This window comes from Rosa rugosa, chromosome 1, assembly GCF_958449725.1.
Source record: "Rosa rugosa chromosome 1, drRosRugo1.1, whole genome shotgun sequence".
Classification (NCBI taxonomy): domain Eukaryota; kingdom Viridiplantae; phylum Streptophyta; class Magnoliopsida; order Rosales; family Rosaceae; genus Rosa; species Rosa rugosa.
The window spans coordinates 43,611,822-43,630,889 of record NC_084820.1 but is presented as its reverse complement, the minus strand read 5'-3'; the positions used below and the strand labels follow the sequence as shown (position 1 = coordinate 43,630,889).

The 19,068-nt window shown below is 39.2% G+C and overlaps 1 protein-coding gene across 1 annotated transcript; it reads left to right on the top strand.

Moving 5' to 3' along the window:
• Positions 1 to 4,083: 4,083 nt before the first annotated feature.
• On the top strand, positions 4,084 to 6,016 carry LOC133738162 (cytochrome P450 77A4). Its single transcript, XM_062165618.1, has one exon. The coding sequence runs from the start codon at positions 4,267 to 4,269 to the stop codon at positions 5,800 to 5,802; it is 1,536 nt and encodes a 511-aa protein (XP_062021602.1). The 5' UTR covers positions 4,084 to 4,266; the 3' UTR covers positions 5,803 to 6,016.
• The last annotated feature ends 13,052 nt before the right edge of the window (positions 6,017 to 19,068 follow it).

Here is a 19,068-nt window from a genome sequence, read left to right as displayed (position 1 = left end):
TACTTACTATTCCCTTAAGCAGGCGTATGTCTTATGACAAGCTTTCTTGGAGTCCAAACAAGAGGGGCAGATTCATTGTGAAATTTTTTTACTGGGTTGCCAGACAATTAATCTATTCCTGGGTGATATATATGTTAACTGCGTCCTCTACTGGAGACCCCTTCCAAGTCTTGTGGAAAAGAATCTGGAGTACAAAAGTTCCTGGAAAATTTCAAATCTGTGTATGGAGAGTTGCACACAATTTATTACCTACTAGAGAGTGTTTTCTTACAAAAGGCTATTGTGGTGAAGAGTATTGCTTGGTTTGCTTGCATAGGTTAGAGGACACTTCGCACCTTTTTTGTACGAGAAAAAATGCCCTCTTGCTGTTGAAATCTTGGCTCTTCTCCTCTCCAATTGCAGAGCACTTTACTTCCTTCAGTTAACTTTAAAGAATGGCTGCTTGATTGTGCTATGCATCTTAAGAAGGAAGTGTGGGAAAAGTTGATGATGATGATTTGGGCTATATGGAAAATCGAAATCGCATACTATGGGAAAATGTGTCTTTGACTGCGCAAAGCCTTAGTTTGCAAGCTTTGACATGGCTAGATGAATTTCAAGCGGCTCGAACTGTATGTACTGGTACTGTCTAAGGCTCCCAAACAAGTTGGCAACCAGAGCTGAATAACATATCCAAATTGAATGTCGATGGTGCATATTTACCGCAAATGACAAAGGGCGGGACTGGTGGTGTTCTGCGCAACTCACAGGGGCAGTTTATAGGGGCTTTTGCACTTACAGTGCAACATGTTCGCTCAGCAAAGCAAGCAGAGCTACTTGCTATTAGGAAGGGTTTGGACTTGGCTAAAGATCTGGAACTACATAACATCACTATTGAAAGTGACTGTCTCGAAGCTATGCAGCTGATTCTTAGTAAAGACCATGAGCTTGATGTGCATGGAGCTTTGATTGATATATCCTCCTATTAATGAGTGGTATACCAGGGGGTGTGTTCAACATGCACCAAGGAGTTGTAACAAAGTAGAATATAGGCTTGCTGCTCTAGCTTTTGAAGCTAATCAGTATGATGAGGTTTGGCATCATTGACCTCCAAATTGTATTCTTGATGTATTGTTGTATGATCTTACTCATACTGTTTAATCTCCTTCAATTAAAGTTCAGTTTTATTCAAAAATAAATAAATAATAATAACTATATGTATTTGATTTTAAAATTTATATCGCTACCCTAAAATTAGTTTTTCTTATTTTACGCTTCCTCTGTTATCTAATAAATTTAGGCCTCATCAACGGGCCGGACCGGGCTCGGCCCGGCCCATTCGTAGCGGGCTTGGGCCGGGCAGGGCCTTACTCCATTTTTAAATAGTAGCGGGCCGGGTCGGGCCGGGCTTTATTGTAAATTGAAGGATCCAAGCCCATCCATTTAATGCGGGCCTCGCGGGCTTTTTCGGGCCGGGCCGGGCTAAGCCTTGCGGGCTTTTTTTGGGGCGGGCCTTGCGGGCTTTATTTACAAATAAATCTTTAAAGATAATATTTTTTATAAACTTATATTTATATATCATTCACTCCAAAGAGCAACCTCTATCAACTTAAATAAAATGGGGAAACCGACCGTTGGATGAGATTATTATAATAAATTATGAGCGTGGTAAAAAATTTAGCCAATTTCACCATATTTTCGAATCCAATCGAATTAGTCAACCGTCGTCACTTATATGTTTTCTTGGTTGACCGATGACATGACGACCGCGAAACGTGCCTATTTTTTCACATCACGTCTGTAAATATTCCATCCATGGATGTGCGTAGACGTAAGATAAAAATTTCAATTTTAATTACAAAGAAGTTTTCCTATATCAATTTGCCTCCAAAAGTTGTATGACTTGTATATTGCATTTAAATTGTTGAGGTTCATTCTAAAGCAACCATGAAGTGGAAAATGAATTTAGAGAAATCAACCGCTCGATTGAGAGATTATAATGTTTTATGGTGATTGTAAAAAATTCAGCTAATTTGATTCTCATTTCGAATTCGATCAACTAGGTCAAATTTAGTTACTCTTATAAACCTATATTTATATATCATACACTCCAAAGAGCAACCTCTATAAATTCAAATAAAATGAAAAAACCGACCAGTGGATGTGATTATTACAATAAATTATGAGTGTGGTAAAAAATTTAGCCAATTTCACCATATTTTCGAATCCGATCAAATTGGTCAACCGTTGTCACTTGTATGTCTTCTTGGTTGACCGATGACATAACGACCGTGAAACGTGCTTATATTTTTACATCACGTATGTAAATATTCAGTCAATGGATGTGTGTGGACATAACATAAAATTTTCAATTTTAATTACAAATACGTTGGCCTATACCAATTTGCCTCCTAAAGTTGTATGACTTATACATTGCATTTAAATTGTTGAGGTCCATTCTAAAGCAACCATGAAGTGGAAGATGAATTTGGAGAAACCAACCGCTTGATGGAGATATTGTAATGTTTTATGGTGGTTGTAAAAAATCCAGCCAATTTAGTTCTCGTTTCGAATTCGATCAACTAGGTCAAACTTAGTTACTCTTATAAACCTATATTTATATATCATACACTCCAAAGAGCAACCTCTATAAATTCAAATAAAATGAAAAAACCGACCGGTGGACCGTGGATGTGATTATTACAATAAATTATGAGTGTGGTAAAAAATTTAGCCAATTTCACCATATTTTCGAATCCGATCGAATTGGTCAACCGTTGTCACTTGTATGTCTTCTTGGTTGACCGATGACATGACGACCGCGAAACGTGCTTATTTTTTCACATCACGTATATAAATATTCAGTCAATGGATGTGCATGGACATAAGATAAAAATTTCAATTTTAATTACAAATACGTTGGCCTATCCGCCTATACCAATTTGCCTCCTAAAGTTGTATGACTTATACATTGCATTTAAATTGTTGAGGTCCATTATAAAGCAACCATAGAGTGGAAAATAAATTTGGAGAAACCAACCGCTCGATGGAGAGATTGTAATGTTTTATAGTGGTTGTAAAAAATCCAGTCAATTTAGTTCTCGTTTCGAATTCGATCAACTAGGTCAAACTTAGTTACTCTTATAAACCTATATTTATATATCATACACTCCAAAGAGCAACCTCTATAAATTCAAATAAAATGAAAAAACCGACCGTTGGATGTGATTATTACAATAAATTACGAGTGTGGTAAAAAAATTAGCCAATTTCACCATATTTTCGAATCCGATCGAATTGGTCAACCGTTGTCACTTGTTTTTTAGAATATATATGCACATATTCTATATAGAAGTATGAGAACTTCCACACACACACACACACACACACACAGATATATATATATATATAAAATAGTTTACGGGCTTTGATGGGCCGGGCCGGGTTTTTGCGGGCTTTTTGGCGGGCCTCCATCGGCCCACCAAGACGGGCTTTTACGGGTTTTTTGACGGGCCGGGCCGGCGGGCCTCCATCGGCCCACTTGATCCGCGGGCTTTTTGATGAGGCCTAAATAAATTTAGACCAAAACCACAGAAAAGAAGTTGATTTGATTGAAATGTCTAGGCGAAATATGAATTGAAGGTGAGAAAGATATCTCTCCTCCCGGTAGACGGAGGAGTTAGAGGCTGACAGTTAACCAGATTATCATAATGTTAATGCAGTGGAAATTAACCAAAATCAAACTAAATGCCGGCTAGCTCCGTCCTAAACCCTTAACCGAATTTGCGGTGCAATTTTGATTAATACCAAAAAATTAAACCAATAAGACCAACGTTCGGCGTTGGACCAAATTAAACCACAAAAAAGAAGTTGATTTGATTGAAATGTTTAGGGTGAAATATGAATTGAAGGTGAGAAATTATTATTTTCTGCACAGAATTGAATGTGAAAGGTCATTGCTGACAGAGGACCGCGTGAAGCTGTTTGAATGGTCTCGAAGAGAGAAAGCAGGTGGCACTCATTGAATGGCCTTCAATGCTTTGCTTTGCTATGTTGCCCTTGTAGTTGATACATGTACTATAACTATACCTATCAACTTAACTACGATTCATCTACTTGGCAGTACAAGAACTAAGAGACACGGCCGTAGAGAAGAGTAATTCCGGAAAGCACCATCAACTTCAGGCCGTATATATATATATATCTCTCTGCTTCTATCTTTATGTATTCCTCCATCGAACTTCAGCTTAATATAGAATATATATCTCTCTTTTTAAGTTGAGTACAATGAAGATGGAGCTAATGGACGTGTTCATCCTTTTTTTGGGGGCCGTTTTTCTCCGGCTATGGTGGCGCTACTGGTCCGTCACAGGCGGCGGAAAGAACAATCTTCCACCGGGTCCGCCGGGCTGGCCGGTGGTGGGAAACCTGATCCAAGTGATCCTCGAACGTCGACCGTTCATCTTTGTAGTACGCGATTTACGTAAAAAGTATGGACCCATCTTCAGCATGCAAATGGGCCAACGCACACTCATCATCATCACCAGCTCCGACCTCATCCACGAAGGCCTCGTCCAGCGGGGTCCCGACTTCGCCAGCCGCCCCTCCGACTCTCCCATCCGACTCATCTTCAGCGTCGGAAAGTGTGCTATCAACTCCGGTCAGTACGGCCCTCTCTGGCGCACCCTGCGCCGCAACTTCGTGACGGAGCTTATCAACCCTACCAGGATACGCCAGTGCAGCTGGATCCGTAACTGGGCGCTGGAGCATCATATGAAGCGCCTCAAGTCCGAGGCCACGGAGCACGGCTCCGTGGAGGTGATTAGCAACTGCAGGCTCACCATCTGCAGCGTGCTCATCTGCCTCTGCTTCGGCGCGAAGATCTCAGAGGAGAGAATCAAAGTCATTGAGAGTATACTCAAGGATGTCATGATGATGACGACTCCGAAGCTCCCCGACTTCCTGCCGCTGCTGACTCCGCTGTTCCGACGGCAGGTGAAGGAGGCCAAAAAGCTACGGAAGAAGCAACTGGAGTGTCTGGTTCCGCTGATAAGAAACCGAAAGGCTTTTCTCGATGGAGGGGGTGTTGTCAACGAGGAGATGGTGAGTCCAAATGGTGCTGCGTATATCGACTCTCTGTTCAGGCTTGATGTGCCCGGAAGAGGTAAGCTGGGAGAGGAAGAGCTCGTTACTCTTGTCTCGGAAGCCATCAACGCCGGGACGGACACGAGTGCTTCGACGACGGAGTGGGCGTTGCTTAATTTGGTGATGAACCAGGAGATCCAAGATAAGCTGTATAAGGAGATTGTTGAGAGTGTTGGGAAAGATGGGGTGGTCACCGAGAATGACGTGGAGAAAATGACCTATCTTACCGCGGTGGTTAAAGAGACTTTCCGGCGACACCCGCCGAGCCACTTTCTTCTGTCGCACGCGGCGGTGAAGGAGACGGAGCTCGCTGGGTACACCATTCCGGCTGATGCCAGCGTGGAGTTTTACACTGCATGGGTGACGGAGGATCCGGAGATGTGGAAGGATCCGGGCGAGTTCCGACCCGAGAGGTTCTTGGATGGAGATGGAGTTGACGTGGACATAACTGGTACAAAAGGAGTGAAGATGGTGCCATTCGGAGCGGGGCGGCGGATCTGCCCGGCATGGACGTTGGGGACATTGCACATAAACTTGATGCTGGCTAGGATGGTGCAGGCCTTCAAGTGGTTGCCGGTTCCGGGTTCCCCACCCGACCCGACTGAGACCTTTGCTTTTACTGTTGTCATGAAGAACCCTCTCAAGGCTGTGATTGTGCCTAGGTCAATGATCAACTAATTACCTAGTTTTGCTCATGGCTAATTAAGCTATTGAAATAATTAGCTAGCCAGGCATAAATTATGTTTTGAGTTTAATTTATGGTTACCTACCTATATAATGTGATGAATTTTTTTTTATTTTTTTTATTGTTCAATCACACGGTGTCCTCAAAAGCTTCCTAGGCCCAGAGACTAATGTGATGAATGTTAGTTTGCCTTATTTGTGATGCTTATTAATTGTGGTTCATCATTATAATGCGTAACGTTGATGATATTTTTTTGAAGAACAAACACATATTCTCTGCATTATTAGCCCCACTCATCACCATTGAATGATACTATTTGTAGTTTGGTGACTTTGGGTGTCGAATAAGTGAGTCAAGTAGCAACATTTATACTGTGCCTTCAATTCCTAGCTACTAACGTAAAGAGATATTTAAGATGTTTCATAGACCACTTTTTTATTTTTATTTTTTTTATCACTAACAAGAAAACGATAATTTCATCCTCTCTCTCTATCACATGTCGCAAGATATGACTGGATATTGCTAGGTAATCGTGTTAGAGCAACTCCAACAGCTTTCCTATAATTTCTGTATTATAGGGAAGCAAAAGTCAAAGATTTAGCCTCTTTTTCTTCTCCAACTCCAACAGATTCCCTATTTTACAACAATCTCTAAAATCTCCATATTCTTCCTTAAATCGTCAGGTACCATTTTGATATTTTTCAAAGTATAGGTATGAAAATTAATAGTCTGAAAAAGTTTAGACACTGTTTAGAAGATTTTCCCTTGAGAATACCTGAAGTTCCAGATTTACCCCTCAAAATTTAACGCCCTTGACGACTTTACTGTTGCTAGGTACAGAAATTAGGTCGGGGCCAAAACTTCAGGTACCATTATGACATTTTTCAAAGTATAGGTATGAAAATTAATAGTCTGGAAAAGTTCAGACACTGTTTGGACGAATTTCCCGTAAATATAGGGAATTTGGTTTTCTCTTTCCTCACTTTCCCTAAAATAGGGATAGTTATAGGGAATCTGTTGGAGCAAAAGAGACTTATTTTTCCCTAAAGTAGAGAAAAATCAAAATATAGGGAATCTGTTGGAGTTGCTCACAAAAAGACACCAGGAGTCTCAGCTCTATTTTTATTAGGGGTTAAGCCCGTTTGTCCAAAATCATGAAGTATTTTGCCCAATCAATCAACCAAGTTTGTATTTTGCCCAAGTACACAAACTTTAGGGGAAAAGACTCATAAGGGTAGTGCCAAATATATCATATGCTGACTTTTGGGTCTAAAATTCATTTTTTTTCTTAGAAAAACCTGTTCAAACTTCTGAGAAAAACAAAACTAGCCTTCAACATGCCCAAGTTTTTCACCTAACGGCTCCCTGCCTAACGGTTACTTTAACAGGCGGAATCACTGCTGCTTGTTTCTATCCTAAGCTGAGGCAAATCTTTCTAAGAAACAGAAAATCTGAACTTACAGGTAATATAGGATAAAGGTTGAACATAACAACAATATAAAACTTGAAAAATTTAAATTCTTGACGAAGTGGATGAGCACACTAAAATTATTTATTTAAACATAATTACAAACTAAGAATTCAGAGCCTCATTCTCAGGTAAACAGCTAAAAAGCTGTTTAGCTATCCATGAGAATGATTACAGATACTTACTTGTAAAGAAAGCACACTACTTCACACTAGACAGGAAGGAAGGAGCACACTGCTACTATGGCATTCTTACTTCTTGAGAGAAGACTCTTCTGCTCAAGTTTCTTATCTAGAATTTTTCCTGATGGAGGAATTTTTCGATGCCTTACAAATGAAACCTAAAGCTCCTTATATAGGGAGCGGAACTCAAACCGGAATTCAAAACATAAAAATATACAGTACAGCTCCGTGATTATCTGCTTTCGTGAGTGCTCCTGATGATGGAGGTCGGTTGGCGAAAAGCAGATTCCTTTAGGTGAAATGTTTTTCACCTTGTTCTTTTTTGAAAAGCAAAAGCAGCTTTTGGGAAGAATCCAAAATTGCTTTTCGGTGCTTCCTACACATGTTGCTTCACATGTTTTCGTCTGATCCTGAGTTGTAGCCGAGGACAAAGGAGTTGCTGTCCATCCTGGCCATTCTGGCAGTCGTTGCATTTTCCTCGACATCTGTATCTACATACATCTTGTAGTGGTTGTCATTTTCAAGCTTTTCGATCCATTGTAAGCATGCCAATGTCGAGTCTATCTCTTTTCTTGTGAGAGATATGAAGAGGTCACTGCTGATTGCTTCAGGATGATCATAAGCCGTGATTATTGTTTTTTCTCCTGCTGCCAGGAAAGTATTTCTTGTATCTTCTTGGATGATCTTCTTGATGTATTCGAGAGACAGGGCCTTCATCCATGGAATACTTGTATTTGGCTGGCCATTGTACTGACATAGGCGGGTTGAAGATATCTTTTTTGAATAATTCTCACATAATGATAAGGAGAAATGTATTCAACTTCACCATTAGTTTTATGAATCCATTCTGGTGGAGTAGATCTGAACTTCAGTCGAAGAGTACAGTCATTTTTTCTGACATTTTTGACTGTGTTGACGATGATAGGGGGCAGGCCTTTGAGATCATCATTCGTTCTGGTCCACAGATTATGGACAAAACCATTTTCAACAAGCCAAATCTTGTGTTCTTGAGGATGTTCACTCTGAACATTAACTCCATACCTTCCAACATAAGGTCCTGCAACAATGAAGAGGGTTGGAGGAATACAGTCCTCAGAATTGTGACTTCCTATCAGATTATGGAATTCAAATCAATCTGATTCTTTTAGTGCTATGATAGGAATTCTAGCACTTTCTGGTTCTTCCAGATAGTGAATTTTTTCACTTCGAACAGCACTCTGCTGTATATGAACTTCTTCATGCTGTGGTCTAGCATTTTCATGGAGTTCTTCAGCTAATGCGAACAAAGCTGGGAACATTATACCGTTGTTTCTCTCTTGAAAGGCAAATAAGAGGTTATCTAGGATTGCCTTCTAGTGGTACGCTAGCCTCCTGCCAGTTCTGAACACAGGATCAGCAAAGGTTCTTAATTCATAATTAAAAACATTTATAACCCCAGTTGGAGTCGGTTTGCTTTTTGGCAAAGCAACAGTCGTCAACAGTCTTGATGAGCCTTTACCGTCTGCCGTTTGAGACGGGCTAGTCAATCCTTTACCCTGGGATTGATCAGTTGTAGCTAGTCCTTTCAGGCCTAGCAGAAACCTTTTGAGGATTCTTTCTTTGGGATCCTCAGTTGTTTCGTGTTCTTTCCCAGTTCTTCTGCTTCTGGGATTGCGACCTTCGTCGTCATCTTTCCGGCTGAACATTGCCATTTCCCTAGTTAAAGCGTCTGAAAGATAGTTCTTGTTTCCTGCAATTAATTCAACATTATAATCATATTGGTTAAGAAATAATTGCCAATTTGCAGCTTTGTCAAGTTTAAAATTTTTGAAGTTCTTTACTCTAGCACAATCGGTGCGAACAGTAAAGGATTTCCAAGAAAAGCTGGAGCATTTAAAATTGTTTTCTTGACAGCCAAAATTTATTTTTCCCCTGTGGGATAATTTAGTTCAGCCCTCACTACAAAATTTGCAGATCTTTTCAATGTAAGTTCCAGGCGTTTTTGCCAGGACAACACCGAACCAGTAGTTATCACTCGCATCTGTTTGGAGGATAATTTCATCATTTTCCTCTGGTTGTTGTAGAGGAGGGAGGTTTCTGCAGAGATTTTTTATCTGCTTCACAATTTTTTCATCATCTTCAGTGAAGTTCCATTTTCTCTTGGAACTTGTTTTAGGAGATAACATTGCTGTTAGTCCTGAGATTTTGGGAATGAAACCTCTCCCATAGTTTATGACTCCTAAGAATCGTTCTAGACTCTTAGCATCAGGGATTCTATCTGGGAATTTCCAGATTTTCTCAAGGATGTGAGGTTGTAGTTTTATTACTCCATTCTTGATATTTATCCCAAGGAAATCAACTTCATCTAGGATAAAGAAGATTTTCTTTTCTCTGAGGATAATTCCATGCTGAACTATTAGCTTTACAATCTCATAGAGGTGTTTCATGTGTTCTTCTCTGTTTTTGGAGAAGACCAGGATGTCATCAATATAGACGACGCAGAATTCCGCGACATGTTTGAAGATGTCATCCATCTTTCTTTGGAAGATTGAGGGAGCTTGTTTTAGGCCAAAAGACATTACTAACCATTCGTAATGACCTTGTGGTGTTCCAAATGCAGTGAGGGAAATACTATCTGGATGCATCTTGATTTGCCAAAATCCCGACTTTGCATCGAATTTTGAAAAGACTTTAGCTCCTCTGAGCTGATTGATCCGGACTCTCACCTGAGAAATTTGATAACCGTCTTTAACGGTCTTCTTATTGACATCTCTGTAGTCAATTACCATTCTAGCTTTTCCTCTGAGGTTTTCTGCATGATTTCTCACGTAGAATGCTGGAGCAGGATGAGGGCTAGTGGAAGGTTGAATTAATCTCTTGTTCAGAAGATCTTCAATATCTTTTCTGAATTCTTTTTGATCTTCCTCTTCATACTGAGGAATGGCTTTGACATGAAAGATAGCATACATGTCATGTAATCTTAATTCACAGACCACTGGGTCTTTTTCCCAAAATTTCTGAGGATCTACATCGATATTCTATTCGAGTAGTCTCTTGATTTTGTCAAGAGTAGGGATTTTCTGAGATTCAAGCTTATTTTGAAAGTGCTTGAGGTTATGCTCATGGAGGAAACTAGCTTCTTCATCTTCACTAGTTTTGTCTTCTTCTTCAGAAGATTCTTCAACAAGTAATTCTTGTTGTTGTTTGATTTGGAGTATTGGTTCGAATTTGGGCGTGTAGGGGGTAAGATCACCACTATTCTGTTGCAATCTCTGATACTATTTAGTGAAGTTTGGACCTACTACACTTTTTGCTTGTGTAAGTCGGTCTGCCCAGAACACTCGTTCTCCTTTTATGAAGCCTATCATTTCTTCATCCTGGATGAATCTCTGTTGGAGAATAAAATCATTTCCCAACAAGAAATCAGATTCTTGGCCTTCAGATTGCCAGATGTTGTGGATGATAAATGTTCCTCCACCAATGGTGATATGAACATTTTTTGCTACTTTATTCATTGTAAGGTGGCTTCCGTCAAACGTGACACCAGTAGCTGTTATTTTCTTATCTTCTTTCCAGAGTTCTTCTGGAATTGCAAATCTTTTTGCAACAGTGAATCCTGACCCATTATCTACAAATGCATGTAGATGATATTTCTTGTGATCAGGGAATTTCAATCCAATCTCTATGTAGTTGCTGTATCTACTAGTAGAGATGATTTTTGATTGTTGAAGCTCATTTTCTTGAGCTTGTTCCTGTGGTATGAAGGGTTTGCATTCTTCTGGAACAATTTCTGGTGGTTCAACCAGTTCAATATTTTCATCGTTTTTTTCTTCCTTTATTTTTGAGGAAGATGGTTCCATGATTTCTTGGAACAAGGGTTCTATTTCTTTCTCTTTTTGTTTAGAGAAATATTCTTCATATTCTTGTTCAACCAATTGGCTGATAAGGCCATGCTTGGTTTTTCTTCTTGCTTCAGCTATGAAGCATTCTTTGTGATAAGTCTTTTTTGACTCTTCACAGAACATAGGAAGTCCATTCTTTTCGTGACATAGGTAGTAGTCACAAACGAATGTACCAGGGTTCACCTGATAAGAAGACATTAATGATTCTGTCTTACTTTCTTCCCAGTTTTTTACTTTAAGAACATTCATCTGTCTAGATTCTAAGTATTCTACTTCAGAATCTGTTTCAGAGTCAGATGATTCTTCTTCAGACCAGGCAGAGTAGACTGACCTGTTATCTTCTTCATCATCAGAATAGGCTATTTCGTAACCTTTCATATTTGCTGTTTCTACTATGGGCTCATATTCGTCTAATAGAGTTTTAGTAGATCTTTTACCCTTTTTCGGGCATTCATTGGCATAGTGCCCTTCAGCTTTACATAACCAGCATCTACAAGCTTTCTTGTTTGGCTGTTTATTCTGATGGTTAGTTTGGTAATTCTTTTTTTTCTTGAAGAATTTCTTTTTTGGATCTTCGTCCTGTTGTTTCTTGAAGTTGGAACTTTTCTTAAATTTCCAATCTCTTTTCTTATTACTCTTTTTGAATCTTTTAGAGTAATATTTTTCTTTCTTCTTTCTGTGGAATTTGGATTCATGACATCCCCAGTTGGTTGGCATATCCAGTATTCCATAGCAGAAATTTTCAACTCTTTTGAGTTGTTTGTTAGCCATCTTTGCTCTAAGATTGGCTTTGCATTGCTCTTTTAGTAATTGCCTGATTCTGTCGGCAATTCCTCCAACTGAAAATCTTTCAATTGGTTTTTCAGCTATGCTTTCTCTCACAGCTGTTCTCCATGGTTCAAGGAGTTTTCTGTGCAACAAGTTAACTAGATCAGTATTCTCTAGTTCACCAATCGTACAGTAATATTCTTGAAATTCATTCAAGTATTCTTCAAAATATCTCATGTCACAGATTTTGAGAGCATAGATATTTGATTTGGCCGTTTCTTTAGCCTTTTCGCTTAGATTTGAGAGATCTCCACAGAACTGATCGTACAGGGGTACTGCAAAATCATACGGAGATTTCAAAGTTTTGATTTCTTCTAGCCAGTCTTTTCCTCTGGCAATCTCTTTGAAAGAGAAGTAATACTTTTTTGCTACTCCTGTGAGAGTAGTTTCGTAGTACACCTGAAGATCTAGTGCTTCAAATTTTCCAAGGGTTAAAGACTTAAAGCAGAGACCATCATCAGGCTATCAACCCATTGGGCAAGAGTTTTTCTCTTGTCTAGAGCTTTGTCTAGATTTAGCCAGATACCATGAGAGGAAATTGGTACTCTGGGTATATTGTCTTCTGGGACAAATCTTTGAGAATTTCTTTCTCCATTTTTCCCCGTAGGGGCTTTCTGTATAGGGAGTTTTATTTTTCCCTTTTCTCTTATGATGAAAGTTTTAGAGCTTTCTCCTTCTTCCATTTCAATATCCTGATAGGGAAAGAGTTTTCTTTCCTTTCCTGGCTTGAAAATTTTCATTTCTTAGATTAGTTTTTCTAATCGTTCAGGATTTTCGCAGATTTCTGCTTCTTCATAGAGATCATAGAGCTTTTGTGCTCTGAGCATATTTACTGGTCTGTTCAGATCAGCTTCTAATTCTTCTTCAATGATAGGCTTTGTTGGTTCTTCAACAGAGAATGTGGTACCGCTAACACTAGCTTCTCTAGTGTTGTAGCTTCTTCTAAGAAGGTTGTTGTTTATCCTGATATTTTCAGGACAGACGTCACTTTTTCTGTGATCGTCCAATTTGAGACTGATGCCTCCAGTCTTTCTGGTTTCATATATTGCCGCTTTGGCATGTTTTGCTGGTTTTTTCGGACCAGATAATTTCCATTCAATGGAAAAGTTACTTCATTCCAAGTAACCTTGTGAATCTATTGTGAATGGTTCTTCTGACTGGTGAGGAATCCAGTAGTAAGACCTGAGATATTTGATATCTTTGTCTTTGGTTCTACTGTGGTACTCATCAGTTTATAGTATATTCTGTATACTATTGCGAGTTCTTGCATATCCTTTTTCATTGATATGTCATCTGTCTTGACTCTCAGTCTGAGACAGTGGGCTGCATCCTTCAAGCTAGTTGAAAAATTTGGGAAGCAGTTGAAATAAGCTACTTGATTGCATAGAGATGCTTCAAGTGTTCCCAATAGACTAGCTTGGAAGTCTGTCAGTCTATTGTCTTGTAGGACACATAGGACCGAACAGTTTATGCCTTGTCGGGCAAGAAGTTTTATGCCTACTTGGACTGCTCCAATATGCATAAATTGAAACTTTTTTGTTCTTGCTCTGGCTACTTCTACAGGAGTGATCATCAGTAGATCTGTTTCTCCCGTTGTAGAGGGGGTTGTAAATTCCAATAATTTGAAATGATGGCTATCCATCTGGTCAAACTTTCCCCTTTTGTAGATTTGTTTAAAATCTAGTTTTGGAATTGCGGAGTTTTTTACCTCCTGTTCAATTTCGTTGAATTCAAATTCTTCAGCATTTAGGAGTTGTACTCCTTTCTTTTTCCCGAAGATGCTCATCATTTTGACATCTCGTGCTTCTTTCAGGTTTTCATACCGAATACTAGTTTGACTAGTAGATGGTTCTAGAAAAATCATGTTTGGAACAGGATTCTTCTCTGGTCTTTCTAATGGTTTGAATCCATTAGCTTTCTTTGTTTTTACTGTAGGCACTTTCTTGTCCTTCAGTATGTTTTTCATAGAATCCAGCGTTTTTTGTTGTTCATTGATTTTTCTACTAACACTCGTTAGCTTTTCTTCTTCCGTTTTTGAAAGTTCTTTGATATAGTCTATTTTGTTTTCCAATTTTTCTAATTGGTAGAGCATATCAGGTAGCTTTTCTAGATGATCTTGACATCTAGATAATTCTTTCTGCAGGTTCTGATGTTTCTCATCAGAGGATTTCAGTAGAGAATTCAACTTCTCTAATATTAATTCTAACATTGTCCCCATTGGGGATTCCCCTTTTGAGCTATTTACAAGCTCTGATACCAGTGATTTGCGGATCTAACCAATGCTCATATAATCAAGAGGTTTTTGTTCCTCTTTAAGAGTATATAAGAGATTTTCAATATTCTGCTCAATTTGATAGATTCTTGTTTGAAGCCTAAAGATTATATCTCAATAATCAGGAGTTTCTCTTTTCAAACTTTCTCTATAATCTTTCAATTTTCTCAACTTTTCTCTTTCTTTTTTCAATTCTTTGTTCGTAATATTACAGATGGCAATTAACTCAAGTCTGTCAACGATCGAAATTATGAATAGTAAAATTTAACTGTTTACCTTTGAAAATAGAGGATGAAGTTTAGCTGCAATTATAGTCTAGACAAATAAATTCAAGATGGGCCTACCACGTTTCATCAAAAAAAAAAGAAAAAAAGAAACAAATTAATAGTAAAAGAAAGAATTGGAGAGAGAGAAGGGTACTAATGGTATAAACATTTAAGTGAAAGGAATAGTTGGGAGGAAAAGAGAAGACTTTTGTGTGAATGGGGTTAAAAATAAGTTGGTGGAGTGTATGAGGTGTATTTTGGTATTTTATGGGTAAGTGGTCATTATCCCTTTTTATTACTGATCTTGATTGTAATTGGAATTTGGAAGGGCTCAACAATCACACTTCTCTATTTGATTACTTTGTGTAGGTTGTGATTGAATCTTACTTCCTTTATTATTATTATTTCTTTTTTTATCAAGAAGAATTCATTGATAATACGATAAAACAAAACTTACATCAAGGAGTACATAGTGACCTCATTAAATCCCATCACAGATAAGTAGGGAATAATACCACACTCCATTACAAATCACTTAAAACTTACTAAATTTGCTCCTCTAAAAACAACTTACATCAAGGAGTACATAGTGACCTTATTAAACCCCATCACAGATAAGTAGGGAATAGTACCACATTCCATTACAAATCACTTAAAACTTACTAAATTTGCTCCTCTAAAAACTCTCTCTCTCTCTCTCTCTCTCTACCGGGTTCTCAGGGCTCAGGGAATTCAGGCACGCATATTAAAATCAAGTTGATGTCAACCAAACTACAATATCTCTGGCTAGTAGTCTTGCTTTCCAGGTACTCTTGATATTGCGATGAGATAATGGAGTTACAAAAAGAACAGGCCCATCTTGTTACCCAAGATAAAAGGGAGCATACTACCCTGCGCTTTGGCTTTTCTCCTTTGTGGAGTCAAGAGCCTACAAAAAGGATAGGATCCTGATCTTGTGTTTCCTCTGTTTTCTTGTTGCATTGTAGTCTGCATACTGCGGATAACTGTTTGTCCCCTCTTTAATATACACCTACTCCATTGAGTTAGGGTACCAACCCTTTGTGGTTCATTTATAGGAGTTTTTATCTCCTTTGTTTTCTATCTGCTCTAACTTTAAGCATGGCTTCTTCTTCCTACACTAATGATGAGATCCCATTTGAGGATGACTGCATCATTGAGGCTATGTCAGTTAATTTTGAATCAAGTGCTGACATCCTTGATTTGGAATGTGGTATAAACTTGCTGGGAATCTTGATAGCTGATGAAGAACCTGGCCTGAGAGGTGTGAAGGCCACTCTTATGGGAATTTGGAAGTCACTTTGACAAATTCGTATCATCCGGGGCAAGAAGAACACATGTTGTCTCACTGTTGGATCTGAAAAACTAGCTAAAAAGCTACTGGAGGATAGCCCTTGGAGTGTTAAAGGATGTTGTTTTTTAATCTGTCAATGGCCTCATTACCAGTCCATTGATGATATTGAAACACATAGAGCCACTTACTGGATCCCAGCTCATGGGGTTCCACTTGATCAAATCTCTGTTAACAATGGGAGGAAGTTAGGTAACCTACTTGGCTCTGTCTTGGAAGTTGAGGATCTATTGAAAGTAGGCAACATGGGTTATTTGTGTATGAGAATTGACTTTGATGCTCGGAAGCCTCTAGCAACATTTGTCCAGCTCCCAAGGCAACACTTACCACCTTCCAGAGTTTGGTTACAATACGAGAACTTGAGGAATTTCTGCTACAACTGTGGCCGGCTTGGGCACATGGTGACCTCCTGCAAGCATACAAAGCACCTATTGTTAGTCCAATAGAAACCTATCTACACTCAATCTTCTTTTCCTCTGGAATTTCCCTATGCTCCGACATCCAGAATTTTCAGAAGGAAAAAAATTTCGGCCAGTTCACAGAGTGATTTGAATTCTAAGGGGAGACAACTACGGATAGTGATGGTTCCAAAGTAACCCTCTACCCAATAATTGAAAGCGACCACTCTACTAGCCCATCACATGGATATGGTGCTACCCAAGTGGCCTCTATCAGGATACAGAGACCTAGAATCACAAAAGAACTGCTACGATATGGACCTAGCATATGGAGCCCTGATGCCCATGGGCCCCTCTTCAGAAACGGAAGTGTTACTAGAGCCTTCAATGGGCTTTGCTTGAGGGATGATATATGTGCTGATCCTTAGTGTATCCCCCCTTAGGCCTTCTCATCTAAGGAAGCCTTTTTCCATGACAATCCTCATTTTCCAGTTCCCACAGGTATTGACTCATTAGATGGGCCTACACCATCTGTGTCCAACTCAGTAAAGCTTGTTGAACTTCCTGTTTGAACCAATATTTGGCAAGACTCACGTGGTAAATAGGTGGGACCGACCCACAAGGCGTAATGAATGACCTCGGTTAATTAGCCACTGCACATTAAAGATTTACAAAGTTAATTCTCAAATTAGCCGTGGCACATTAAAGATTTACAAAGTTGATTCTCAAATTTATGGTAGAAGATAACGTGTTCGAAGAACCGTTACTAAGATCAAATGACTTACAAGGCTTAATGAATGACCGCGGACCCACAAGACGTAATGAATTACCGCGGACACATTAAAGAGCTTGATTGTCAGGAGAAACGTTACCAAAGCTTGGTTTAATTAACTTGATAAGCATTAAGGGGTTTTACTGCCAATCATCAGTTACAAGGCCTGATTGATTGCTCATGAAAGAATCAATCATTGATAACGTCAAAAATATCACAAACATGAATACTGTTCTATTTGCAATCAATGCGGTCTTAGCTGTAAAGGTTGAGATTGTTTCTTTTCCTTCATTCAGTAGTTTAGCTTTATTATAAAAAGAACCATAGAATTCATTGTTACAGGTCCTCGACTAAACGCTCTACGCAATTACTCAAATTTTATCTCAATACATTTCAACATTTCAACAACACTTATCAATCTTTACGTGTTTATCTTATCACCTTCTTTATCGGTATTTATCTTTCCTGCATTTTACATTGTTGTTCTTTACATTCATACAATTTATCTTTTCGTTGTTTACATTGTCTACACTTTAATTATTTCCCGCGGCTTACATTCTTGTTGGTTATCTTTATTTGTTGCACTTTTACTTTCCTGTTGTTTACTTTGCATTATTTACATTCCTGCACTCATTAAGAAAATCACCAAAAAGAGACATCACCAGAACGTTTGGATCCAGTAAACAAGTTCTCTAGCATTCATGCGTTTCTTTGTTCATACCCGTATTGAATCAAGGCATCAAGGTAACACTTTATACTTTGATTTTGTTTTTACTGTGACTTCCGAGTATCTGCATCCTATAGATTTATCAGTTGTCACTCGCACTTTCACGTTCACTTACTGAGTTGCACAGCACGAACATTCCGGCTAGGTAAGGCCGATCCGTGCTAAAGTCCTTGCATTCAAGGCAGAGAAAACCCCACGGACAGATTGATCCTTCCTCGACCCACAATCAACTTATCAGAAGTGAGATTGGTGCAAGATCTACAATCTAGAACAAAACCTCGCTTGGCCTACCGACCGCGAGTTGGCATGCCCACTCACACATTACCACTCCAAAAGGACACGTGTAAGCCAAAGAAGCCCTCGGCCCAGTGACATGTGGCCGAGACGATTTTTGAGCGAACACTTCCACAAGTCCAAAGGGAGTCAAGTTTGGCCTCTCCACATGGGGAGCCATCTGTTCCAGAAACAAAAAAGAGACAAAGGACGAAATCTACTGGTGACCAAACCCCAAAGACTAATGCAAAGAAAACAAAGATCCCAAGGAGCCCTAGCCTTAGATTGTCTACCAGAGGCGGTAGAGGAAGGGCCAGAGGGGGAAGTGGAAGAGGGAAACCAGTGCAGCAATCGGAAATACAAGATAGTCACATGACTCAATCAATTACAGAAGTTATAACTCATAGGAGTGCAACTGATCTATCAGAGCCATCTATTACTGAAGGTATGGAGGATTTAACCCACCTCCAAGGTTGTGGCAGTTGGCCTAGTACAACTTCAAGGGATCAATGATTGGCCTAGCCTGGAACTGTTAAGGCTTGGGAAAGCCCTTGACAGTACAAACACTCTAGGAGATCACCCACTCCCAGTGCCCAAATTTTATTTTCTTATCATAAACACACCAATGTACTTCTTATGTTGATAGTATTAGAAATCAGTTGGGATACACTGAGAGTTATAATGTGGTACCCATCAATACAGCATGAGGCCTTAGTCTATAGTAGAAAGATGACTACAAAGTGGATGTTGTTTACATATCTAAGTTTTTCATCGACACATTGGTTACTTTTCCTAGTTCTAATACTTTGATTAGAATTACATG